Source organism: Sorex fumeus, unplaced genomic scaffold (assembly GCF_029834395.1).
Source record: "Sorex fumeus unplaced genomic scaffold, SorFum_2.1 ptg000072l, whole genome shotgun sequence".
In the NCBI taxonomy this organism is placed as follows: Eukaryota; Metazoa; Chordata; class Mammalia; order Eulipotyphla; family Soricidae; genus Sorex; species Sorex fumeus.
The window spans coordinates 23,697,960-23,723,348 of NW_026606129.1; the positions used below are offsets into that span (position 1 = coordinate 23,697,960).

A 25,389-nucleotide genomic window follows, 5' to 3' on the forward strand; every position below is an offset into this window, starting at 1 on the left:
GCTGAAGATCATCGAGGCCCAGCCAAGGCCATGCTGGGAGCACTCTCCACACACTTGGATGAGCCTCACGCATAAAAGAACTGACAGAGGAACCCAGGTGTGTGGGACCCGGGGCTGAGATCTCCAAGCCTGCACAGTTTGGGACTGGACCTGCCAGTAACTAGACAGTTACACCCACCAACTGCCGTCTAACTCCAACAACGGCCAGGATCCAGAGATCATCACACTCAGCTCCTGGGAGAGAACAAGACAGAGTCTCCTACCCTATGCCTGACTGTCTCCACCAGGGCCCAACAGCTGAAGATCATCGAGGCCCAGCCAAGGCCATGCTGGGAGCACTCTCCACACACTTGGATGAGCCTCACGCATAAAAGAACTGACAGAGGAACCCAGGTGTGTGGGACCCGGGGCTGAGATCTCCAAGCCTGCACAGTTTGGGACTGGACCTGCCAGTAACTAGACAGTTACACCCACCAACTGCCGTCTAACTCCAACAACGGCCAGGATCCAGAGATCATCACACTCAGCTCCTGGGAGAGAACAAGACAGAGTCTCCTACCCTATGCCTGACTGTCTCCACCAGGGCCCAACAGCTGAAGATCATCGAGGCCCAGCCAAGGCCATGCTGGGAGCACTCTCCACACACTTGGATGAGCCTCACGCATAAAAGAACTGACAGAGGAACCCAGGTGTGTGGGACCCGGGGCTGAGATCTCCAAGCCTGCAGAGTTTGGGACTGGACCTGCCAGTAACTAGACAGTTACACCCACCAACTGCCGTCTAACTCCAACAACGGCCAGGATCCAGAGATCATCACACTCAGCTCCTGGGAGAGAACAAGACAGAGTCTCCTACCCTATGCCTGACTGTCTCCACCAGGGCCCAACAGCTGAAGATCATCGAGGCCCAGCCAAGGCCATGCTGGGAGCACTCTCCACACACTTGGATGAGCCTCACGCATAAAAGAACTGACAGAGGAACCCAGGTGTGTGGGACCCGGGGCTGAGATCTCCAAGCCTGCACAGTTTGGGACTGGACCTGCCAGTAACTAGACAGTTACACCCACCAACTGCCGTCTAACTCCAACAACGGCCAGGATCCAGAGATCATCACACTCAGCTCCTGGGAGAGAACAAGACAGAGTCTCCTACCCTATGCCTGACTGTCTCCACCAGGGCCCAACAGCTGAAGATCATCGAGGCCCAGCCAAGGCCATGCTGGGAGCACTCTCCACACACTTGGATGAGCCTCACGCATAAAAGAACTGACAGAGGAACCCAGGTGTGTGGGACCCGGGGCTGAGATCTCCAAGCCTGCACAGTTTGGGACTGGACCTGCCAGTAACTAGACAGTTACACCCACCAACTGCCGTCTAACTCCAACAACGGCCAGGATCCAGAGATCATCACACTCAGCTCCTGGGAGAGAACAAGACAGAGTCTCCTACCCTATGCCTGAGTGTCTCCACCAGGGCCCAACAGCTGAAGATCATCGAGGCCCAGCCAAGGCCATGCTGGGAGCACTCTCCACACACTTGGATGAGCCTCACGCATAAAAGAACTGACAGAGGAACCCAGGTGTGTGGGACCCGGGCCTGAGATCTCCAAGCCTGCACAGTTTGGGACTGGACCTGCCAGTAACTAGACAGTTACACCCACCAAATGCCGTCTAACTCCAACAACGGCCAGGATCCAGAGATCATCACACTCAGCTCCTGGGAGAGAACAAGACAGAGTCTCCTACCCTATGCCTGACTGTCTCCACCAGGGCCCAACAGCTGAAGATCATCGAGGCCCAGCCAAGGCCATGCTGGGAGCACTCTCCACACACTTGGATGAGCCTCACGCATAAAAGAACTGACAGAGGAACCCAGGTGTGTGGGACCCGGGGCTGAGATCTCCAAGCCTGCACAGTTTGGGACTGGACCTGCCAGTAACTAGACAGTTACACCCACCAACTGCCGTCTAACTCCAACAACGGCCAGGATCCAGAGATCATCACACTCAGCTCCTGGGAGAGAACAAGACAGAGTCTCCTACCCTATGCCTGACTGTCTCCACCAGGGCCCAACAGCTGAAGATCATCGAGGCCCAGCCAAGGCCATGCTGGGAGCACTCTCCACACACTTGGATGAGCCTCACGCATAAAAGAACTGACAGAGGAACCCAGGTGTGTGGGACCCGGGGCTGAGATCTCCAAGCCTGCACAGTTTGGGACTGGACCTGCCAGTAACTAGACAGTTACACCCACCAACTGCCGTCTAACTCCAACAACGGCCAGGATCCAGAGATCATCACACTCAGCTCCTGGGAGAGAACAAGACAGAGTCTCCTACCCTATGCCTGACTGTCTCCACCAGGGCCCAACAGCTGAAGATCATCGAGGCCCAGCCAAGGCCATGCTGGGAGCACTCTCCACACACTTGGATGAGCCTCACGCATAAAAGAACTGACAGAGGAACCCAGGTGTGTGGGACCCGGGGCTGAGATCTCCAAGCCTGCACAGTTTGGGACTGGACCTGCCAGTAACTAGACAGTTACACCCACCAACTGCCGTCTAACTCCAACAACGGCCAGGATCCAGAGATCATCACACTCAGCTCCTGGGAGAGAACAAGACAGAGTCTCCTACCCTATGCCTGACTGTCTCCACCAGGGCCCAACAGCTGAAGATCATCGAGGCCCAGCCAAGGCCATGCTGGGAGCACTCTCCACACACTTGGATGAGCCTCACGCATAAAAGAACTGACAGAGGAACCCAGGTGTGTGGGACCCGGGGCTGAGATCTCCAAGCCTGCACAGTTTGGGACTGGACCTGCCAGTAACTAGACAGTTACACCCACCAAATGCCGTCTAACTCCAACAACGGCCAGGATCCAGAGATCATCACACTCAGCTCCTGGGAGAGAACAAGACAGAGTCTCCTACCCTATGCCTGACTGTCTCCACCAGGGCCCAACAGCTGAAGATCATCGAGGCCCAGCCAAGGCCATGCTGGGAGCACTCTCCACACACTTGGATGAGCCTCACGCATAAAAGAACTGACAGAGGAACCCAGGTGTGTGGGACCCGGGGCTGAGATCTCCAAGCCTGCACAGTTTGTGACTGGACCTGCCAGTAACTAGACAGTTACACCCACCAACTGCCGTCTAACTCCAGCAACGGCCAGGATCCAGAGATCATCACACTCAGCTCCTGGGAGAGAACAAGACAGAGTCTCCTACCCTATGCCTGACTGTCTCCACCAGGGCCCAACAGCTGAAGATCATCGAGGCCCAGCCAAGGCCATGCTGGGAGCACTCTCCACACACTTGGATGAGCCTCACGCATAAAAGAACTGACAGAGGAACCCAGGTGTGTGGGACCCGGGGCTGAGATCTCCAAGCCTGCAAAGTTTGGGACTGGACCTGCCAGTAACTAGACAGTTACACCCACCAACTGCCGTCTAACTCCAACAACGGCCAGGATCCAGAGATCATCACACTCAGCTCCTGGGAGAGAACAAGACAGAGTCTCCTACCCTATGCCTGACTGTCTCCACCAGGGCCCAACAGCTGAAGATCATCGAGGCCCAGCCAAGGCCATGCTGGGAGCACTCTCCACACACTTGGATGAGCCTCACGCATAAAAGAACTGACAGAGGAACCCAGGTGTGTGGGACCCGGGGCTGAGATCTCCAAGCCTGCACAGTTTGGGACTGGACCTGCCAGTAACTAGACAGTTACACCCACCAACTGCCGTCTAACTCCAACAACGGCCAGGATCCAGAGATCATCACACTCAGCTCCTGGGAGAGAACAAGACAGAGTCTCCTACCCTATGCCTGACTGTCTCCACCAGGGCCCAACAGCTGAAGATCATCGAGGCCCAGCCAAGGCCATGCTGGGAGCACTCTCCACACACTTGGATGAGCCTCACGCATAAAAGAACTGACAGAGGAACCCAGGTGTGTGGGACCCGGGGCTGAGATCTCCAAGCCTGCACAGTTTGGGACTGGACCTGCCAGTAACTAGACAGTTACACCCACCAACTGCCGTCTAACTCCAACAACGGCCAGGATCCAGAGATCATCACACTCAGCTCCTGGGAGAGAACAAGACAGAGTCTCCTACCCTATGCCTGACTGTCTCCACCAGGGCCCAACAGCTGAAGATCATCGAGGCCCAGCCAAGGCCATGCTGGGAGCACTCTCCACACACTTGGATGAGCCTCACGCATAAAAGAACTGACAGAGGAACCCAGGTGTGTGGGACCCGGGGCTGAGATCTCCAAGCCTGCAAAGTTTGGGACTGGACCTGCCAGTAACTAGACAGTTACACCCACCAACTGCCGTCTAACTCCAGCAACGGCCAGGATCCAGAGATCATCACACTCAGCTCCTGGGAGAGAACAAGACAGAGTCTCCTACCCTATGCCTGACTGTCTCCACCAGGGCCCAACAGCTGAAGATCATCGAGGCCCAGCCAAGGCCATGCTGGGAGCACTCTCCACACACTTGGATGAGCCTCACGCATAAAAGAACTGACAGAGGAACCCAGGTGTGTGGGACCCGGGGCTGAGATCTCCAAGCCTGCACAGTTTGGGACTGGACCTGCCAGTAACTAGACAGTTACACCCACCAACTGCCGTCTAACTCCAACAACGGCCAGGATCCAGAGATCATCACACTCAGCTCCTGGGAGAGAACAAGACAGAGTCTCCTACCCTATGCCTGACTGTCTCCACCAGGGCCCAACAGCTGAAGATCATCGAGGCCCAGCCAAGGCCATGCTGGGAGCACTCTCCACACACTTGGATGAGCCTCACGCATAAAAGAACTGACAGAGGAACCCAGGTGTGTGGGACCCGGGGCTGAGATCTCCAAGCCTGCACAGTTTGGGACTGGACCTGCCAGTAACTAGACAGTTACACCCACCAACTGCCGTCTAACTCCAACAACGGCCAGGATCCAGAGATCATCACACTCAGCTCCTGGGAGAGAACAAGACAGAGTCTCCTACCCTATGCCTGACTGTCTCCACCAGGGCCCAACAGCTGAAGATCATCGAGGCCCAGCCAAGGCCATGCTGGGAGCACTCTCCACACACTTGGATGAGCCTCACGCATAAAAGAACTGACAGAGGAACCCAGGTGTGTGGGACCCGGGGCTGAGATCTCCAAGCCTGCAAAGTTTGGGACTGGACCTGCCAGTAACTAGACAGTTACACCCACCAACTGCCGTCTAACTCCAGCAACGGCCAGGATCCAGAGATCATCACACTCAGCTCCCGGGAGAGAACAAGACAGAGTCTCCTACCCTATGCCTGACTGTCTCCACCAGGGCCCAACAGCTGAAGATCATCGAGGCCCAGCCAAGGCCATGCTGGGAGCACTCTCCACACACTTGGATGAGCCTCACGCATAAAAGAACTGACAGAGGAACCCAGGTGTGTGGGACCCGGGGCTGAGATCTCCAAGCCTGCAAAGTTTGTGACTGGACCTGCCAGTAACTAGACAGTTACACCCACCAACTGCCGTCTAACTCCAGCAACGGCCAGGATCCAGAGATCATCACACTCAGCTCCTGGGAGAGAACAAGACAGAGTCTCCTACCCTATGCCTGACTGTCTCCACCAGGGCCCAACAGCTGAAGATCATCGAGGCCCAGCCAAGGCCATGCTGGGAGCACTCTCCACACACTTGGATGAGCCTCACGCATAAAAAACTGACAGAGGAACCCAGGTGTGTGGGACCCGGGGCTGAGATCTCCAAGCCTGCACAGTTTGGGACTGGACCTGCCAGTAACTAGACAGTTACACCCACCAACTGCCGTCTAACTCCAACAACGGCCAGGATCCAGAGATCATCACACTCAGCTCCTGGGAGAGAACAAGACAGAGTCTCCTACCCTATGCCTGACTGTCTCCACCAGGGCCCAACAGCTGAAGATCATCGAGGCCCAGCCAAGGCCATGCTGGGAGCACTCTCCACACACTTGGATGAGCCTCACGCATAAAAGAACTGACAGAGGAACCCAGGTGTGTGGGACCCGGGGCTGAGATCTCCAAGCCTGCACAGTTTGGGACTGGACCTGCCAGTAACTAGACAGTTACACCCACCAACTGCCGTCTAACTCCAACAACGGCCAGGATCCAGAGATCATCACACTCAGCTCCTGGGAGAGAACAAGACAGAGTCTCCTACCCTATGCCTGACTGTCTCCACCAGGGCCCAACAGCTGAAGATCATCGAGGCCCAGCCAAGGCCATGCTGGGAGCACTCTCCACACACTTGGATGAGCCTCACGCATAAAAGAACTGACAGAGGAACCCAGGTGTGTGGGACCCGGGGCTGAGATCTCCAAGCCTGCACAGTTTGGGACTGGACCTGCCAGTAACTAGACAGTTACACCCACCAACTGCCGTCTAACTCCAACAACGGCCAGGATCCAGAGATCATCACACTCAGCTCCTGGGAGAGAACAAGACAGAGTCTCCTACCCTATGCCTGACTGTCTCCTCCAGGGCCCAACAGCTGAAGATCATCGAGGCCCAGCCAAGGCCATGCTGGGAGCACTCTCCACACACTTGGATGAGCCTCACGCATAAAAGAACTGACAGAGGAACCCAGGTGTGTGGGACCCGGGGCTGAGATCTCCAAGCCTGCACAGTTTGGGACTGGACCTGCCAGTAACTAGACAGTTACTCCCACCAACTGCCGTCTAACTCCAACAACGGCCAGGATCCAGAGATCATCACACTCAGCTCCTGGGAGAGAACAAGACAGAGTCTCCTACCCTATGCCTGACTGTCTCCACCAGGGCCCAACAGCTGAAGATCATCGAGGCCCAGCCAAGGCCATGCTGGGAGCACTCTCCACACACTTGGATGAGCCTCACGCATAAAAGAACTGACAGAGGAACCCAGGTGTGTGGGACCCGGGGCTGAGATCTCCAAGCCTGCACAGTTTGGGACTGGACCTGCCAGTAACTAGACAGTTACACCCACCAACTGCCGTCTAACTCCAACAACGGCCAGGATCCAGAGATCATCACACTCAGCTCCTGGGAGAGAACAAGACAGAGTCTCCTACCCTATGCCTGACTGTCTCCACCAGGGCCCAACAGCTGAAGATCATCGAGGCCCAGCCAAGGCCATGCTGGGAGCACTCTCCACACACTTGGATGAGCCTCACGCATAAAAGAACTGACAGAGGAACCCAGGTGTGTGGGACCCGGGGCTGAGATCTCCAAGCCTGCACAGTTTGGGACTGGACCTGCCAGTAACTAGACAGTTACACCCACCAACTGCCGTCTAACTCCAGCAACGGCCAGGATCCAGAGATCATCACACTCAGCTCCTGGGAGAGAACAAGACAGAGTCTCCTACCCTATGCCTGACTGTCTCCACCAGGGCCCAACAGCTGAAGATCATCGAGGCCCAGCCAAGGCCATGCTGGGAGCACTCTCCACACACTTGGATGAGCCTCACGCATAAAAGAACTGACAGAGGAACCCAGGTGTGTGGGACCCGGGGCTGAGATCTCCAAGCCTGCACAGTTTGGGACTGGACCTGCCAGTAACTAGACAGTTACACCCACCAACTGCCGTCTAACTCCAACAACGGCCAGGATCCAGAGATCATCACACTCAGCTCCTGGGAGAGAACAAGACAGAGTCTCCTACCCTATGCCTGACTGTCTCCACCAGGGCCCAACAGCTGAAGATCATCGAGGCCCAGCCAAGGCCATGCTGGGAGCACTCTCCACACACTTGGATGAGCCTCACGCATAAAAGAACTGACAGAGGAACCCAGGTGTGTGGGACCCGGGGCTGAGATCTCCAAGCCTGCAAAGTTTGGGACTGGACCTGCCAGTAACTAGACAGTTACACCCACCAACTGCCGTCTAACTCCAACAACGGCCAGGATCCGGAGATCATCACACTCAGGTCCCGGAAGCGCGCGATTCGCGGCCGCGCGACATCTTATCATCTCATTCCTAATTTGGTCAAACTGGCAGGCTACCAAATGTAACATGCCCACACGGCAGAGTCTGGCAAACTCCCCGTGGTATATCCAATATGCCAAATACCAGTAACAATGATGGGCCTCATTCTCCTAACCCTGAAAAAGCCTTGAATATGGCACTTTAAAAAAAAAAAAATCTCAGGGCTAGGACGAAGAAGACGTTACTGGCACCTGCTCGAGGCAATCGACGAACAACAGGGTGGTCGTGATCGTGATTAACTGGTTTCTGTACAAGTACTAATTTTTAATCATAATTTTATTCACAGGGCTGGAGAGATAGCACAGCAGGTAGGGCATTTGCCTTGCACACAGCCGACAGGCTGACCTGAGTTCGATTCCTTCACCCCTCTCAGAGAGCACGGCAAGCTACCAGGAGTGTCTCGCCCGCACGACAAAGCCTGGCAAGCTCCCCATGACGTATTCAATATGCCAAACACAGTAACAACGAGTCTCACAATGTTACTGGGTCGGCTCAAGCAAATCAATGAACAATGGGAGGACAATGCTATAGTGCTAATTTTATTCACAAATCCTTTTGGCCCTACACTCTGGAATTTGTCTTTAAAGTTTAATCTATGCAGCAGTTTTTTTTAAATAAATTAGGGTGAGCAAGTCACTACTTGCTCAGGATCTCTCCTTGCTGTGTTCAGGGGACCAGCTTTGGTGCAGGGATGAAACCAGTCATCTTGTGCAAGGAAGGCACCTTAACCCCTGTATTATGCCTCTGAATTAGAAAATTGAATTTAGAACTACTTTGCCAGTTCTGAAAAGAACATGATCCCGTTTTGTATTACGTTAGTACACTTGACCAAACCCTAATGTAGTCAGCTTGCTCATACATGTAAATGATCATATTTTGAGCTGAATATATTTTGGTATTTTGCACAGTCAACTCAGCCATCTAGGAAACATGGCTTCCCATCAGTCAGAAGGCAAAATTCTTACACTAAAGATCAATTTTACTCCTTTCAACCTTGCACACAGATGACACGTTGAATTTTTTAACCCTGTGACCCTTTTAACTTGCAGGCAGTTCCTATAAAATAACATAGATGAGATTTTCACAGGATAGAACCCGTCTTCATCATGTGACCTTCACAATTCTGGTTAGTTATAAATCCAGTCCTGTAAAGTAACAGCATCATAGGCCACAGGAGAATAACATATCAACACATCCATCTTTCAGTGGAAACTCTGACACTCCTTGCATGACTGTAAAGTAGGCAATGGGGACTTGCCAAATTTCACTTGACCCATCTCACTTGCTTATGGCAGTGCCTCTGTAGTTATAGAAATATTTCATAGAAATACCAGAAGACATGCTCCAGAAGTAAATCTGCCAATTTAATAGAAAACCAATAGCAATAAAAGCCTAAAGCATTTGTTATTAGAAATTAGTACAATTTTTGATATAACAATGACAAGGGGCATACTTGGTATTCTTTTAGCAGTGGAATTAAATAAGTAATTTTAAAATTAGCCATTAGCTAGCACACATGCAAACTCAGGGTTAAATTAATGATAGCATGAGGTCCGTTTCTACAGAAAGGAGAAAGCACATCAAAAGAAATGAGAAAAGACACTTAAACATCTATTTCTCCCTTCTATATTTACTTCGCAAATTCTTTTTTTTTTTGAGGTGGGTGGATGAGCATTTGGAGTAAGTGTACAGGCAGACCAGGGACCTCTCCAGACAACTCTTTGACTCACTCAATAACGGCCTGAGCATGTAGTGCTGCCCTAGTTGCTCAGTGCCAGGGATAAGGAATGAGCCAAGACTGTCACAGTGCTCAGGACTGAATCCAGCGATTCTTAGAACTCTATGGTGCTGGGGATCGAATTCAGATTAAGCTCCAACATGCCAAGAATGAATTTTAATTCCTGTAATGTACACTTTTCCCACCTTGAAATTTCTTATCTCTTTATTGTAGGGTTGGTTTTGCTCAGAACTTATGTTTTAGATTGAGAAAGGTCATTCACAACTTGGCCATCAGTCTAAATATGAATTATCCAACCCAGATAAATGGTGCATGGCACCAAAAATAGTTGTTGAAGACTACATTTTTCTTGGTGAGATGAAATGTCCTATTGCCTGGTCTATACTCCAGATGGAACAGAACACAAATTTTCTAAACACGTACAAATATTCGGTAGCTTTATGGTAACTGCAAAGAACTTTAATTTCTAAAAGGATGAAAAAAGAGTCATTTGATGCAGAAATAACTAATCAGCTCAACCTTTACTAATTGCTGAAAAGGCACTGTTAAGAAATTTACACAAAAGACATGCTACCCTGCAGGTCAGAGTTAAGTCTACATATGTCAGTCTCATCTTTCTGTAGCATTCTATGAATCTTTCTTGTATTAAATCATTACTAATACTGTGTTTCCAGACTGAGGTACAAAAATGTAGTTCAATTCAGCTTTGAAGGAAGTGATCTTTTTGTGATCTGATATCTTCAGAAACATGGAAACACTACATGTTAGGAGACAAAGATTTAAAATTTAATTTTGGGTTCCAGATGGTAACGGGAAAAATCTGCTTTCTCATTTTCTGAGGGAGGGCAAACCCAGCCAATTTTCAAGGTTTACTCCTAACTTTTTGGTTTTTTTTTGTTTTGTTTTAAAGACTTTTTTTTTATTAGTGAAACACCATGAGGTACAGTTATAGACTTACAAATTTTTGTGCTTGGGCTTCAGTTATACAATGATCAAGTACCCATCCCTCCACCAGTGCCCATCCTCCACCACCACTTTGAGCTTAAGAAACACTCCTGGAAGCTCTCAGTGAACCATTTGGAGTACTGGGAATAGAATCTGGGTTGGCAAGATGCAAATCAAATGCCCTACTCACTGTAATATCTCTTCAGCCACCGACATGGAAAGATTTTTATGAACTTGCCATCTCCCCCCATCACAGACACCACAGCTATATGTGTGTGTGTGTGTGTGTGTGTGTGTGTGTGTGTGTATTCCTCATTTAAAATAGTTCCTAAAAATTGACGGAGTCATAAGTAAAGATCCAGTGAACAGGAATAAAACCAAATAGAAGTGGGCAAGGGAAGCTAGGGCACGATTTCTACAAGAACTCCATCCCTCCTCACACATTGCTCCACACCCAGGTAAGAACTCAAAACCCAGAGCTATCCTAACTCAAAAGCCCACAACTAATTTCAGCTTTTACTACATAGCCATAGAGTCACACCCTGTTCTCAAACACAGACATTTAAAAATCAACCAGGCTGCAGGCTCTGACCCACAAGACAGAGGTCATCTTAGAGCTTCTACTTACCAGCTTAAAGGCAACAAGGTTTACCAGCTTGTAGGAAGGCATCGGCCCAAGTTCAGGCATCTAATTGAATTATTTTCTACTAGTGAAATCAATACATGTGTCTACTATGAACTGTTTTAGAAACGTACATGAGTGCATCCACAGCAAACTCCAAATTGATCTTATTTTCAAGACTTCATTGTCTTTTAATATTTAATCTTCTGTGATTTCTCACATTTAAAATTTCAAAATCAATATAAATGCTCCCTTAGCTAAATAGTTCTTTGGCAGCAGAATAAGTACCACCTGTCCAAAACAAAACAAAAAAAAATCTCCAAATATATTCCTGATTAGGGCAGCACATTATTGTAAATGACAAAGGGAAGCCCAAGAGTACCTAAAAATTGCAATCCTTTTAGATGAGGTTCTGAAGATATAAATTGCCCAAATTCAACTGTGTTTGCTTATGTGAATAGAACAACCACTCTTCAAAGCTTAGGATCAGTGAGAAGAGTAATTTATCATGTGTAATTACCTGTTCACTCAGTAGAAAAATACAGTACCTCCCTCAACGACTGTTTTCCATTTGCCTGGTGATCTGGATGGGATGCAACAATGCTTTTTCCAGAGGCATTTGGATCCTGCAATGCATTTATATTTGTTTCAAATGAAATCAAAGATGCTTACTTTATCACTTTCTTGCCATGGATGTGATTCATGGTAAAGCATATATAACCATAAAGACAGACCACCCCTTGTGTATTTTTCAGAGCACCTCTGCTGACCAATCTGAATTATTGATCTTTATTCATGAAAAGAGTTCCCTAAGGGAAAGACTATAGCTTTATTGTGGTCTGAACTATAATAGATGTTGATCTGGTGTTGATAAATACGTGGAACGGAGGGAAACAATTCACAGAGAATCCATTGTAAGTTCTATGGTTAGGCTTCATCCTTTATTAGGTAGTGAGTAAAAGACAACTGATGCTTACAACTTCCATTTAAGAGACCATTTAAACAAAAATGGTTCCATAGTGTAGTGAGGCAGAAGGGAGTTAGGTATTTCTGAGCTTCATCATATGGCTGATGGAGAAAATATGGCTGATTTGTTTGTTCCCAGAAAATCATTAAAGTTAGTAACACCTTTGTGATCTAGGACTCTGTATCCCAGAGACCCTGACCTCTAGTGGACTGGCTCATTCACTTTGGTGAAAATGGGGAAGACCAACAGAAGCACATGGTAGTGAGATTGCCATCAATTAACACTAGGTTCTAGTTCTCCAAAAGAAAGAGAAGTTTGATCAGATATAAAGGATGTTGGATAGGGATTCGGGCTGATTTAGAATGAAGGATGAAGATATGTGACAAACAAAGCAGAAAAAGGAAACTAAAGTTCAAAACAATCAGAAGCTGGTCACAGGAGTTACAGACAGAGCCCAGAGCAACAAACTCATGGAGCAATACTCCACTTGGCTGAACTAGCAGGGTTTAAAGGTGACAAAGTAAACACTATAACCAGAATTAGAGATAATGATAAATGCAAAATTACCAAACATTTTCAAAAACAAAGTTTAATGCTAACTACATATCTAACCAGAGATATATGCTTCAAATGTTTTTTATTTCTCTGATTGATAGACTATTCCTTTTTCTTATTCATTTTTTCTCTGTCCCTTCCTTTTTATTTTTGTTTTGATTAACAAAATGATATAAAGCGACCTATTTTAAAGATATGGTTATATGACAAATGCACATAGCTAGATAGATAAGAACCCCAAAGACCATGATTAGTATTGAGCACCAAGCACATATGGGTCGTTTGTTAAATTTAATATGACAATGTTCAATACCTATCTCTCAAATGTTTTCATCTTGAATTTTTCTACCTCTCAAAATTACTACAGTTTGGATAAGAGAAATTTCAGGAAGGTAATACTGAGTCCTTCCAATATTTTTAAATAGTCTTTACAAAACCTTTTCAAAAATATTTTTTCTCTAAACCTAAATCACATATGGTTTATTTGTACATATTATATCATTGCTTTTGAATGCCATTGTTCTTATTAATGCAACAGACTGGCTGCATCAAACCCCATCATAAGTGATAGGTATGTGTTAGCTTATGGGGGAAAAAAAGCAAACAGCCTTTATCACAAATTAAAGGCACAGCTATTTTATGCCATTTGTTACCAATTTAATGATAACATGTAACATGGGATGGTTATATAATTATTTTATATAGATTTTCTTTTCATAAGTTAGTCTCTTAATCTTTCTAACATATATACAATATACATATATATTTATATATACCCCTGATAAATCTTGTTTTAAAGGTAAAACATCAACTCTTTTCAGCCTTCTGGTGAATTCCAAGGCTATCAGTATTTCACAATTCCACTAGAGAAATAAATGATGGTCGAGTGCATCGTACCAGTATTTTTAAATACTGCATCCTTGGTCTGAAACTGACTCTGATTCATTGAAGTTGTTTTTGCTAACATTTAAATATATATTAACTGTTTATATCATATCAGTAGGAAATCTAAAAAAAAAAACAACAGAAAACCCACAACAATAGCTATGTCTACCATCATATTCAAAGCAGAAACCAATGCCTAAGAGACAACCCTACTGGTATGATATAAAGGGGATACTGCAGAGATTTAATATTTTCTGTTTCACTGAATATATACTAACATAAAAAAATCTTTACTTTGCATTATTATCCTGGGTTTTGATTCTCCCTTATCCTTGAAACATAATGGTTGAGCAGTTTTTTCTCTAAATTCCCATGATACATGGACTTACCTATCTTCACTCAAAGGTGCATTATAGATAAAACATTATTTCCAGCAATAGTGTTTCTGGGTGGTAAAACTCTGCTTAGCTGAAAATCATCTTTATTAACATCTCCCCTTCCTCTATGTTTAGCCATGTTCTACACTTCTGAACTTAAGGTCCTCTCCATGCTGGATTGGGAAAGGGGAGAATGCTACCAGGAAAACCTTTCCACCACCATGGTGTTGGTTTAGTTTTTGAATGCTTACTGGCATGAAATAGTTGTTCATTCTACCATTGCAATTCTTTAAAATCTAGTGGCATAGATTGAGACACAGCACTATTGTTTTACAAGACATCTACTGTATCTACTGTTGTTGGGCTAAATACCCAGGAATTGCTGTATCATAGCAAGAGGACCAGCACGGGTACTACTATTCACAGTGTTGCTTTTGTTTTTGTTTTGTTTTTTTTTTCTTTTTTTCATATTATTTTCATCTACAGAGTAAATTATTCTATATACATTGGAACCAGTTAATGCCCTTAGACAATGTATAGTTGTTTCATAAAGCAGGAAAGACAATGCAAGGGGAAAAGGTGCCCAAAAGCACAGTCACAAAGGCTTCAGAATTCTAGATACCACTACAAGTCAATGCTGGAGATCACTTCTAAAACAATCAATGTTCAAGAGGAATGCTTTAATTTGGAGAAAATTCCACCCCTTTCCCTCCCGTCCCCAAACTCCCCTCTGTTTTATTTATTTATTTTTAAATAATCATTTCAATTCACTATCAAAAGTCCTGGCTCTTCAGGTATACTTTAAACTATATATAAACACTGCATAGTTCTCTTTTGTTTGTTTTGTTTTTTGTTTGTTTTTTGAAAAATTATTGCAGTACAATGACTCCCATGTGGATTTCAGTAAGGAGCAAACAGCACTGGGGTGTGGGTGGTCCGAATGGGCCCTGGAGCAGGCCGCAGGAGTGCAGGAGGAAGAGCAGAAGTCTGGAACAGCGTCGCTGCCGGTGCAGTTCGAAGACTGAACGGGGAATTCACTGCCACGGCGGCTGCAGCTGCCGCTGCTGCAAGCGGGTTAGGCAGAATCCTTGGAGCCAATGGCTTTGAGGGTTCTTTTGAAAATACTAACTTTACCTGCAAGGAAGAGAATGAAGAAAAGAGAAAGAGTCGTTTAGGAATTAACACTTAACATCCCCAAGGATGGGCAACTTTAGGATGCACCAAAGAACAAGTGCAGAGCTATGCACACATTAGTGTACTAATAGACGATAAAAACAGTGAAAAGACCTTTCTTTTGGGAAACTTGAGACATAACCCCTCCCCAAATGTACACAGGCAATATTGCATGATGCTAGTATTATTCTCCATGATTGTGCTTCCCGAGTTAATTACTTGTCTTGGGTAGAAAAAAACCTGCATTTTCACTCTGCCCCTTATGGTAACCATCATGGATAAACAACACTGTTACATTTTTTTTCTTTAATTATTAAAGCACTGTTACTGTTTTTGGTAATTGAATTTTAGAGAAACAATATTGTAGCGCCTACCCCACCACCAGCATCCACTTCCCTGCACCATTGTTCGCAGATTCCCTCCCACATGCCCCAGCCCTTCATCTTCTAGACTGCCCCCTTGACAGGTACCTAACTAACCTTTGTTGTTAAGGTTGTATCTCTTCATTTCAGTGTTGTGACTCTGGGGTCAGGGTATTTGGCTCTAGCATTCCTTAACATCACCTTGTACGCTCTTAGGCTACCTAGATGTGCCAACTGAGTAGTGTAGTGAAGAGGAATATATATAAAAAAAATTCCACTTTCCATAAAGAAGAAAATTGATCTTCCCGAAGTCTGGCACAGTCTGCTTTCCCTTGATGCAAATGGTAATGACGTTCTTTCAATCCTCCTCTACAAAACCAATCACTTTTTGCCTACAGCATCAGTGAAATATCATTCTCCCAGTGAGAATGTTCCCACACACACGCAGTAATAGAGTGGCAGTGAAGAAGGAGTTTTAGATGTGAACACTAATACAATTTGACTTCACTGTTTACTTAAGAGCCGTTTCTTTGATCATCAAAAACCTCATTGATGCTAGTCAAAGACATGCAGTAATTTCTGCCTAGTAGTTCGGAAACATCCACTCTGCACACAGAATCCACTGCTTCTCCTGGCAGCAAAAAATGACTTCAGTACAAAAGAGTTAAGTGGTTTCATTTGCATAAAAATGGGTGATGCCACCAAATTAAATGGGTCAGCTCATACTGAGGTCTCATAATAGATGATTGCAGTTTTGCTTTAACTACATTTTCATCTGTCATCAGCACATAATAGAACCCACTATTAATAAGATCTATTTAAAAGAAAACAGATTTCAAAATGCACAATTCAGCACATATTGTAGATTAGTTTTTCTTAACTTCTACTTGAGCCCCTGGGTCTCTCCAATGGAAATTTAGGTCAAGTCAAGTAAGAGAAGAAACAAATGCTTGTAAATATTGGTCTAGGATGAGAGGGTCACAGGGCTCTACTAAAATCCTATAAAACCTTTCCTGGTCAGGGTATTAGTATACCTTGCCTCCTTTCCTCCCCTGTGTCCTGAGTATACTTTGAAAACAGAAAGCACCTCCCCTAAAAAAGAGCACATTTCAGGTCATAGAAATAGTGTTTTATTTTGTTCTGTTTGAGAGCCACACCCAGTGGTGTCTGTTATCAAACCCAGGTCAGATGTTTACAGACAAAAAACATCACTTAGTATCTCTCAGGCATCAGTTGAGCATTTCTAAGGAACTATTTCTTCATGTCTTAAATAGTGTCCTTAGGCAAATAATTAAATCATGCTGTGGAGAGAAATATTCATATTCCAAACATGTTCAGAGTTCCATTTCCCAGAACTTTGTTTCTGAAAGATTTGTAAGAAGACACCAAGAATGTTTTTTTTTTTTCATTGTCATTCCTTAAAGTATCACTAAGATCATACCTGGACATTAGGGGTTTACTTATCCACTGATAGGGACAAAGGGAAACAGGCAGGGAAAGATTAGGGATATTCCATAAAGAAAGAATAGCATGGACTGTAAAATCTTATCACACCACCGAAGTTTGTGTGTTCACGGGCTCACTGGATAGCTCTTTCTCATAGCCTGCGTTCGGTCTTCTTGAGCCCTGTGTGTGCTTGGATCAGGACGACTGTTCTTTTCTCTCAAGCTTGAGCCCCTCTCACTCTGACTCTCCCTTTCCCGAGCTTACAGTCTTAGTTTATATAGCAATCACATAAGGCGGTGATATAAAGGTGGGTAGAATATTGACAAATCAACAAAGAGAGGTAAGACCACTCCTCCAGGAGATTAAAGATAAAATCTCATCTAAAGAGATTACTCCAGATTACTAGGAGATCCGCTCAAGGGTGGGATCCTAACAAAGGTGTGTTCTTCCCTCAGTTAGTAATCTACTTAAATAGTTGTAATAAATCTACTTCTAATATTTCTAGCAATGTCATTCTGTATGAGCACATTAAGAGATATAAACTTAGTTTGGTTCCTTCTGAGAGCATCTCACTATACATTCTGCAGTCCTCAGGCCAGGTTGATCTTCCTAGCTCCAGCAGGGTCCTAGTCTCGTTGTTACTTACTTTTGGATCATGACAGCATTTGTCCATGATCATGCCCTCAACTTGTAGTTGAGTATCGTGGCTCTTTGGCCTGGCCCATTTCGATGGCAGGGTAGCTCACTGTTTGCCCTGGGTCCATTCAGTCCCTCGTCGGGACCCTGCTTTTGGGGTGCTAGGAACTAAGGGCAACTGAGTCAAGAAATCAGATGCCCAGGAATAAATATTATTCGGAGTCAATCAACTCCCAAGTTACAAAGCATAATATTGACTGTCTTCCTGTGTCCATACAGAAAGGACATTGCTTAAAATACAAGTTCAGTGTCCTTAGATGGATGTGACCCGATAAACCTAAGCTACCTGAGGAAGGACAAAAGAGTGTTATCCTACAATGGACCATCACAATAATAGCCCAGAATGTGCCTGATGAGCTACGTTACCTAAGTGACTGGACCCTAGAAGATGGTCATCTTAGCCTCTGAACCCTGGTTCAGGAAATGATTTTTAAAAATCTCTTAAAATTAAAGCAGAGAAAGATTTCTGACTTTCTCTGGAACTCTGCTTCATAATCTCCTGTAATCCAGAAGTTTCTCTGACTTCTTCTTTCTTTTCTCTTCTCAGAAATAAAATATTTTCTGGGATGGGAGAGATAGTGCAGTTGGCTGAACTTGTAGCACCTCATATGGTGCCTCAAGTACCACCAGGAGTGATCTTGAGTGCAAGAGCTAGGTATCAGCACTGAGTCTTGCTGGTGTGACAACACTGGTGTAGGACAACACTGTTTTTGCTGGTGTAGGACAACACTGTTTTTGTCCTTCCTGCATAGCCTCAGGTAGTTTAGGTTTATTGGGTTGCTCCCATTACAGTACTCCCATTCCTCTGTGTTTATTTGTAACTTCTTTCTTTGTGCACTTTTGACTTGTAAATATTGTTATTCTCATCTCTCTAAATCCTTTGCATAGTTCATTCATAGCAATGTCATTTTTGTATGAACATAAGAAGACAGTATATGCTATGCTCTTGTAATGTGATTCTCAGTGGTATTTTCCTCCTGGGCATCAGTTCTCTCCACCTAAGTCTCAGCTGTCCTTACTTCCCAGCGTTCCCAAAAGCAGGGTCCCAAAGAGGGACTAAATGGAACCAGGACAAGCTGTAAGCTATGTGCTACCCTGGCATCGACATGGACCTGGTCAAAATGCCATAATGCTTAACTATAAGTTCAGAGCTTGGTCATGGACAAATACTGTCATGATCCAAAAGTAATAACTAGATTCGGACCCTGCAAGGACTAGGAATGATTAATCTGGCCTGAGCACTATAGTCTGGGTCTGTGGCAGCATGGTCCCAGGAGAGCTGCCCTATAAACCTCAATGTTATCTCTTACTGTGTCCACACAAATATAACTAGTATTGAGATGTTGATAGAGTTTTTGGACTAGGGAAAGGAGAAAAACATCTTGAGGGTTATATTGCCAGGAGCAGTCAGGAAGGGCTCTGGTATGCCTCTAAGGTGATGTTTCCTTTTAACCTGTTTCCTTTTTTTTTTTTTTAATTTTTTTCCCTTTATTTTATTTTATTTTTTTTAAAGTTGTAGATTTACAATTTTTTGTGCTTTGGTTTCAATTATACAATGATCAGATACCCATCCCTCCACCAGTGCCCATTTTCCACCACCATGGATAATATCCCTCCCACCCCCATCCCCCCATCCCCCCTGTCTCTGTGGCAGGGCAATCCCCTGTGTTCTCTCTCTCCTTTTGGGTGTTGTGGTCTGCAAAAGAGGCATTGAGTGGCAAACATGTTCAGTCCATAGTCTACTTTCGACATGCATCTCCCCTCCTGGGAGGATCCTCCAAACATCCTTTATTTGGTGCTCCCTTCTCTATCTGAACAGCCCTTTCCTCTAGGATACCCGGCTGGCCTCTAAGTTATGGAGTAATCCTCCTGGTGCTGATCTCAGCTATTCTTGGGTATTAATCTCATACTTTGTTACTTTATATCCCCCAGATGAATGCAATCTTTCTATGTCTATCCCTCTCTTTCTGACTCATTTCGCTTAGCATGATACTTTCCATATTGTACCACTTGTATGTAAATTTCATGACTTCATCTTTTCTAAGAGCTACATAGTACTCCATTGTGTAGATGTACCAAAGTTTCTTTAACCAGTCATCTGTTCTTGGGCATTCAGGTTTCTTCCAGTTTCTGGCTATTGTAAAGAGTGCTGCAATGAACAAACAAGTGCAGATGTCACTTCGACTACACATTTTTGCCTCTCTGGGATATATTCCCAGGAGTGGTATTGCTGGGTCAAATGGAAACAATGGAAAGCAATGCCAATAGAAGACAAGAGGATTTGAAGGCAGAAATGAGGAAAATGCAATCAGAAATGTCAGACCTGAAAAATCTCATAGTTGAATTGAAAAACTCAGTGGAAGGCCTCAGCAGCAGAGTAAGAGCGGCTGAGAACAGAATCAGTGAGCTCGAAGATGAAGTTCAGAGACTCTCCAGAAAAGAGCAGAAAATGGAAAAGAGACTCACAATTTGGGAACAGATGGCAAGAGAAGATCGTGATGAAGCCAAGAGGGGTAACATAAGAATTATTGGAGTCCCAGAGGGACAGGAAGAAAACCTCGATGAAGAAGAAACTGTCAAAGAAATCATTGCTACAACATTTCCAGAGCTGAAGAAAACTTGTGACCACATTCAGGAGGCCCGAAGGGTACCAGCTAGAAGAAATCCGAATAAAAATACCCCAAGACACATTCTGATCAAAATGACCAAAACCTTAGACAGAGACAAAATTCTGAAAGCAGCAAGATCGAAGAAAGAAATCTCTTACAAAGGAGCATCCTTAAAATTCACAGCTGATTTTTCTGATGAAACCCTCATGGCCCGAAAACAGTGGTGGGACATAGTAAAAAAACTCAATGAAATAAATGCCTCCCCCAAAATACTTTTCCCAGCAAGACTCTCATTCATAATAGAAGGAACAACACACAGTTTCACAGACAAACAACAGCTCAGGAATGTCATAGACTCAAAACCATGGTTACAAGAACAACTAAATGGGCTACTTTAAGGCAAGAAAGGGCCCTCAAATACACCAAATTTTAACAGAACAATGGGACAAAATCCCATAACAATAATCTCTCTCAATGTCAATGGGCTAAACGCACCAATTAAAAGACATAGAGTGGCAGGATGGATTAGAAAATTGAACCCAACATTCTTCTGCCTGCAAGAAACGCATCTCAATAGTCAAAGCAAACACAGACTCAGAGTCAAAGGCTGGAAAACAATCCTACAGGCAAACAGCTCCCATAAAAAAGCTGGGGTAGCCATCCTTATATCAGACCACATCGATTTCAGAGTGAGGAAGGTCATAAGAGACAGTGAAGGCCATTTCTTATTGATCAGAGGATCTGTACAACAGGAAGAACTTACAATAATAAATGTATATGCACCTAATGAGAGACCAGCAAAGTACTTAAAACAACTACTCATAGATTTGCAAAAAGACATCAATAGCAGCACAATACTAGTGGGAGACTTCAACACTGCTTTGTCACCTCTTGATAGATGAACCAGACTCAAGCTTAGCAAGGACATACTTCATTTGAGGGAAACAATGGAAGAAAGGGACTTAGTAGATATATACAGGACACTTCATCCACAAAAAGCTGAATACACATTCTTCTCAAGCGTACATGGAACATTCTCCAAGATAGACCACATGCTGAGCCACAAAACATGCCTCCATAAAATCAAGAAGGTAGAGATTGTATCAACAATCTTCTCAGACCATAATGCGCTGAAATTAGAAGTAAATCACACACTAAAACAGAAAACTAAATCAAACACCTGGAAATTAAACAGTGCACTATTGAACAACGAGTGGATTAGACAGGAAATCAAAGAGGAAATCAAAAGATTCCTAGAAACGAATGAAAATGAGAACACGAGTTACCAAAACTTATGGGACACAGCAAAGTCTGTGTTAAGAGGAAAGTTTATAGCTCTACAAGCATTCCTCAGGAAGGAGGAGCGAGCACACATAAGTAACCTAACCTCACAGCTTAAGAGCTTGGAGAAGGACCAAAAAAAGGAGCACAACCCGAACAGGAGAAAGGAAATAATAAAACTCAGAGCAGAGATTAACGAGATGGAAACCCAAAAAACAATCCGAAAGATCAATGAAACCAAGAGCTGGTTCTTTGAGAAAATTAACAAGATCGATAAGCCTCTAGCAAAACTCACAAAGATAGGGAGAGAGAAAACCTGTTTCCTTTTAACCTTTTAACCTGTATCCTTTTAACCTCAGGAAAGACTTTCTTATGTTAATTTTGCTACCTGACTGCTGGGTGCAGCTTCAGCCCAGAGTGCCCGGAGTTGGAGAGAAAAGAGAGTGGGAGAGATGAGAGAGAGAGAGAGAGAGAGAGAGAGAGAGAGAGAGAGAGAGAGAGAGCAGGGCAGCAAGATGGACCATGGAGAGGCTAGCAATGGAACAGAGAGAAAAGAATGTCGAAGCCAAATACAGGAGCAAGCATGTGGAGAGAAAGAGAGAGAGACCAGGCTGTAAGATGGAGCTCGGAGAGATGAGCATCAGAGACAGAAGGAGACAGGAATGAGGAGCAGTGTGAGACTAGAATGAGAGGCTCAGAGAGACTGGGACAGGTGCAAGGGGAGAATGGAATAAACGGGATCTGATCAATAAACTGGCTTGGCCCTCAGTCCCTCCACTGTCCGCCCTTCCCCGGGCCGCCCTGGCTAGGGGAGCAGCCCCGGTACCCAGAACCTTGGCGACCAGGGGAAGAGCTGTCGGGGCCACCCCCTGATCACCCTCAAAAATTTTACAACCCCCCAAATAGAATAAAATTAATAATAATAGTTTTTTCTTCTCCTGGATTTGATAATCTTGATCTCCAGTGTCTTGCTTTCAGTTTGACAGCTTGAGGACAGGAGTCTGAGTATCTTTGCTTGCTATAACACCAACTCAAAAAAAATCTCTTTTCCTCCTTCACTATGCTCTGCTATAACCCTAAACCTCACCCCCCAAAGATGATTCTGGTGGGCCAGAGAGATAGAATTAGGGTTAGGGCTCTTGCTTTGCACATGGCTGACTGGAGTTTGATTCCTGGCCCTATATATGATCCTAAAAGAGAAAGCCTCACTTTCCCCATTGCCTATGTTTGTGGATCTATGTTAAGCTGACTTAATTCTACATTTTAGACATTCATGCGCACTGGAGCTATAACACATCGGTAGGGTATTTGCCTTGCAGGATGCCGACCGACCAACCCAGGTTTGATTCCTCCGCCCCTCTCAGAGAACCCAGCAAGCTACTGAGAGTATCTTGTCCGCATGGCAAAGCCTGGCAAGCTACCCGTGATGTATTCAATGTGCCAAACACAGTAACAACAAGTCTCAAAATGCAGACGTTACTGGGCCCACTTGAGCAAATTGATTAACAAAGGGAGGACAGTGACAGTGACAGCTATTCCTGCAAAGTTCTGGACTCTCTCCGGGACTTGGTAGTTTATACTTTTCCAAGACCATAAATTCTGCCCCAGACATTGGGCTAGCAGGAGACTAAGAGATAATACCTGAGCATATGGTGAAATATATACGGTATCACTGTCACTGTCCTCCCATTGTTCATTGATTCGCTCGAGCAAGCCCAATAACATCTCCATTGTGAGATTTGTTGTTACTGTGTTTGGCATATTGAATACATCACGGGTAGTTTTTCAGGCTTTGCTGTGTGAGCGAGGTACTCTCAGTAGATTGCTGGGCTCTCCAGAAGGGGCGGAGAATCGAACCTGGGTTGTCCACATGCAAGGCAAACATCCTACCCGCTTGGCTATAAATATCAAAAATAATATATACTATATAATATATATTTTAAACTTAAAATGTCTAAAATAAAACTAATGGTAATCCTCTGAGAGTTTGTTTTTTTCTGTTTATTTTTGGCCACAGTGACAATGTTGAGAGGCTGCTCCTGGCTCTGCACTCAGGAACCACTACTGGTGATGCTCTGAGATTCACATGCGATGCCGAGGATCAAACCCTAGTTGACTGCATGCGAAGCATGTACTCTACCCACTGTACTATATTTCTCCAGTGTGGAGACTTTGTTTGATAAGTGACATAAGAATCATCAAGTTTTTCTATAAAAACTCTATAAATTTGGCATGCGCAGTTCCTATACTAAGTTCCTCCCCTACTGGGCTGTTTCTTTCTCTTCTATTTACTTTCCAATAAACTTTTCTATTTTTTCACTCTGAGCTTCAGCATCTTTATTATGCGGTCTTTTTATTCTTGAAAGTATTGATGAACTTGGGATCCATGGATGAACACAGAGACCCTCCAGCACTGTTCCTGTGTCAGTCCCCTGAGCACTACCAGGATTTATCCCTGAGCACAGAGCCAGAAACAAGCCCTGAGCACTGCCAAGTATGCTTCCCCCCCACACCCCTACTACCAAATACTGAGCTATGGCTAAAGGTGGCATAACACCCAAAACCTTCACAAGACCAGTAATAGAGGTTGAGCCTCAAATAGGTTGTCATTACTTAGATACCGTCCATTTATTTCATTAAGTAACTGGTTCCATATATCCCAATCCCTCTGTCGTAGTGTTCCATGTTTTGTAGGTTGTGGAACATGAAATATCATTATCTTTTGAGAAATGAAAATGAAACTCACCCCCAGTGGATGTGCTGTCTTCTGTAGTTTGTTGTAAGGACTGTATTTAGGTTTCGGGGGTTTCCCAGCAGCTCTGTCTTTGTGCCTTCTACTGCTAATGTGCTATTAAAAGTCATTAAAAATGACAGTCTTAAAAAATTCATCATAAAAACAAAGACATCCTCACAAATATCGCTTTAACCTGGAGGAACAAATGGATTCTTTCATGCAAGTTTCAGAAAGGTAATAAATAGAGGAACAGGCACTTTTGTTCTTAGATTTTATGCCACAGGGATATATATATTTCATGCTATTCATTTTAGTATATTTTTAACAAATAGAAGAATCATCTTTCTTTTTCTTAGTTTTTCTCCATGTCACTGCACAGATCTGATTTTCTTTAGAAGAGAGTTTTCAAAGAAAGAGAATATCTAAAGGCATTTTCTGTGCAAATAAACAAAAATGGCCAGGAAGGCATGAATTTATTTCCATACTAATATTTACTTCACATTTGTACAGTCAAATGTCAATGCTTTAAATTCTAAAGATAAATAACTAAGGTGCATAAAATCAGCACAATATCACATACATGCATACAAAATGCAACACAATAAGGCTGAGCCTTCTATTGGTGATGCATAAAGTGATGCCTTTAAAGGCTATTCAGAGTAAAAGTTAATGCATCAGAATTAGTCATCTGCTTAGCAGGTGGCTGAAGGGTTTAGAAGCACAGTATGACACCATACAGGGAGTCCATACAATAAAGAAAGGCATGGTATAAAACTCTTTGTAGCACACACACACACACACACACACACACACACACACACACATATATATATATTCCAGTATTCATGGAACATATTAATCTAAACCTTAACGGAAATTTAAGAAAAATTAAAGGCAAAATCTGGTAAAGAAAAGGATAACTGTTTTCCTTCCATACATAAGAGTAGTCCAAAATCTCCTCTGACAATTTCTAAAAGGTTTCATAACCATTACCTTTCAGAATTCCTTCAGCAA

At 44.6% G+C, this 25,389-nt stretch overlaps 1 protein-coding gene across 1 annotated transcript in view; it reads right to left on the reverse strand.

The window, feature by feature from the left end:
* Nucleotides 1-12,202: 12,202 nt before the first annotated feature.
* ZNF385D (zinc finger protein 385D) overlaps nt 12,203-25,389 on the reverse strand; it is a 369,440-nt gene continuing 356,253 nt past the window's right edge. Inside the window, exons 7-8 of the mRNA XM_056129228.1 lie at nt 24,388-24,489; nt 12,203-15,208 (exon numbers count right to left, since the gene is read on the reverse strand). Of these exons, the coding sequence (XP_055985203.1) occupies nt 14,975-15,208; nt 24,388-24,489 (336 nt within the window). The 3' untranslated portion in view covers nt 12,203-14,974. The remainder of the gene's footprint in view (nt 15,209-24,387; nt 24,490-25,389) is intronic.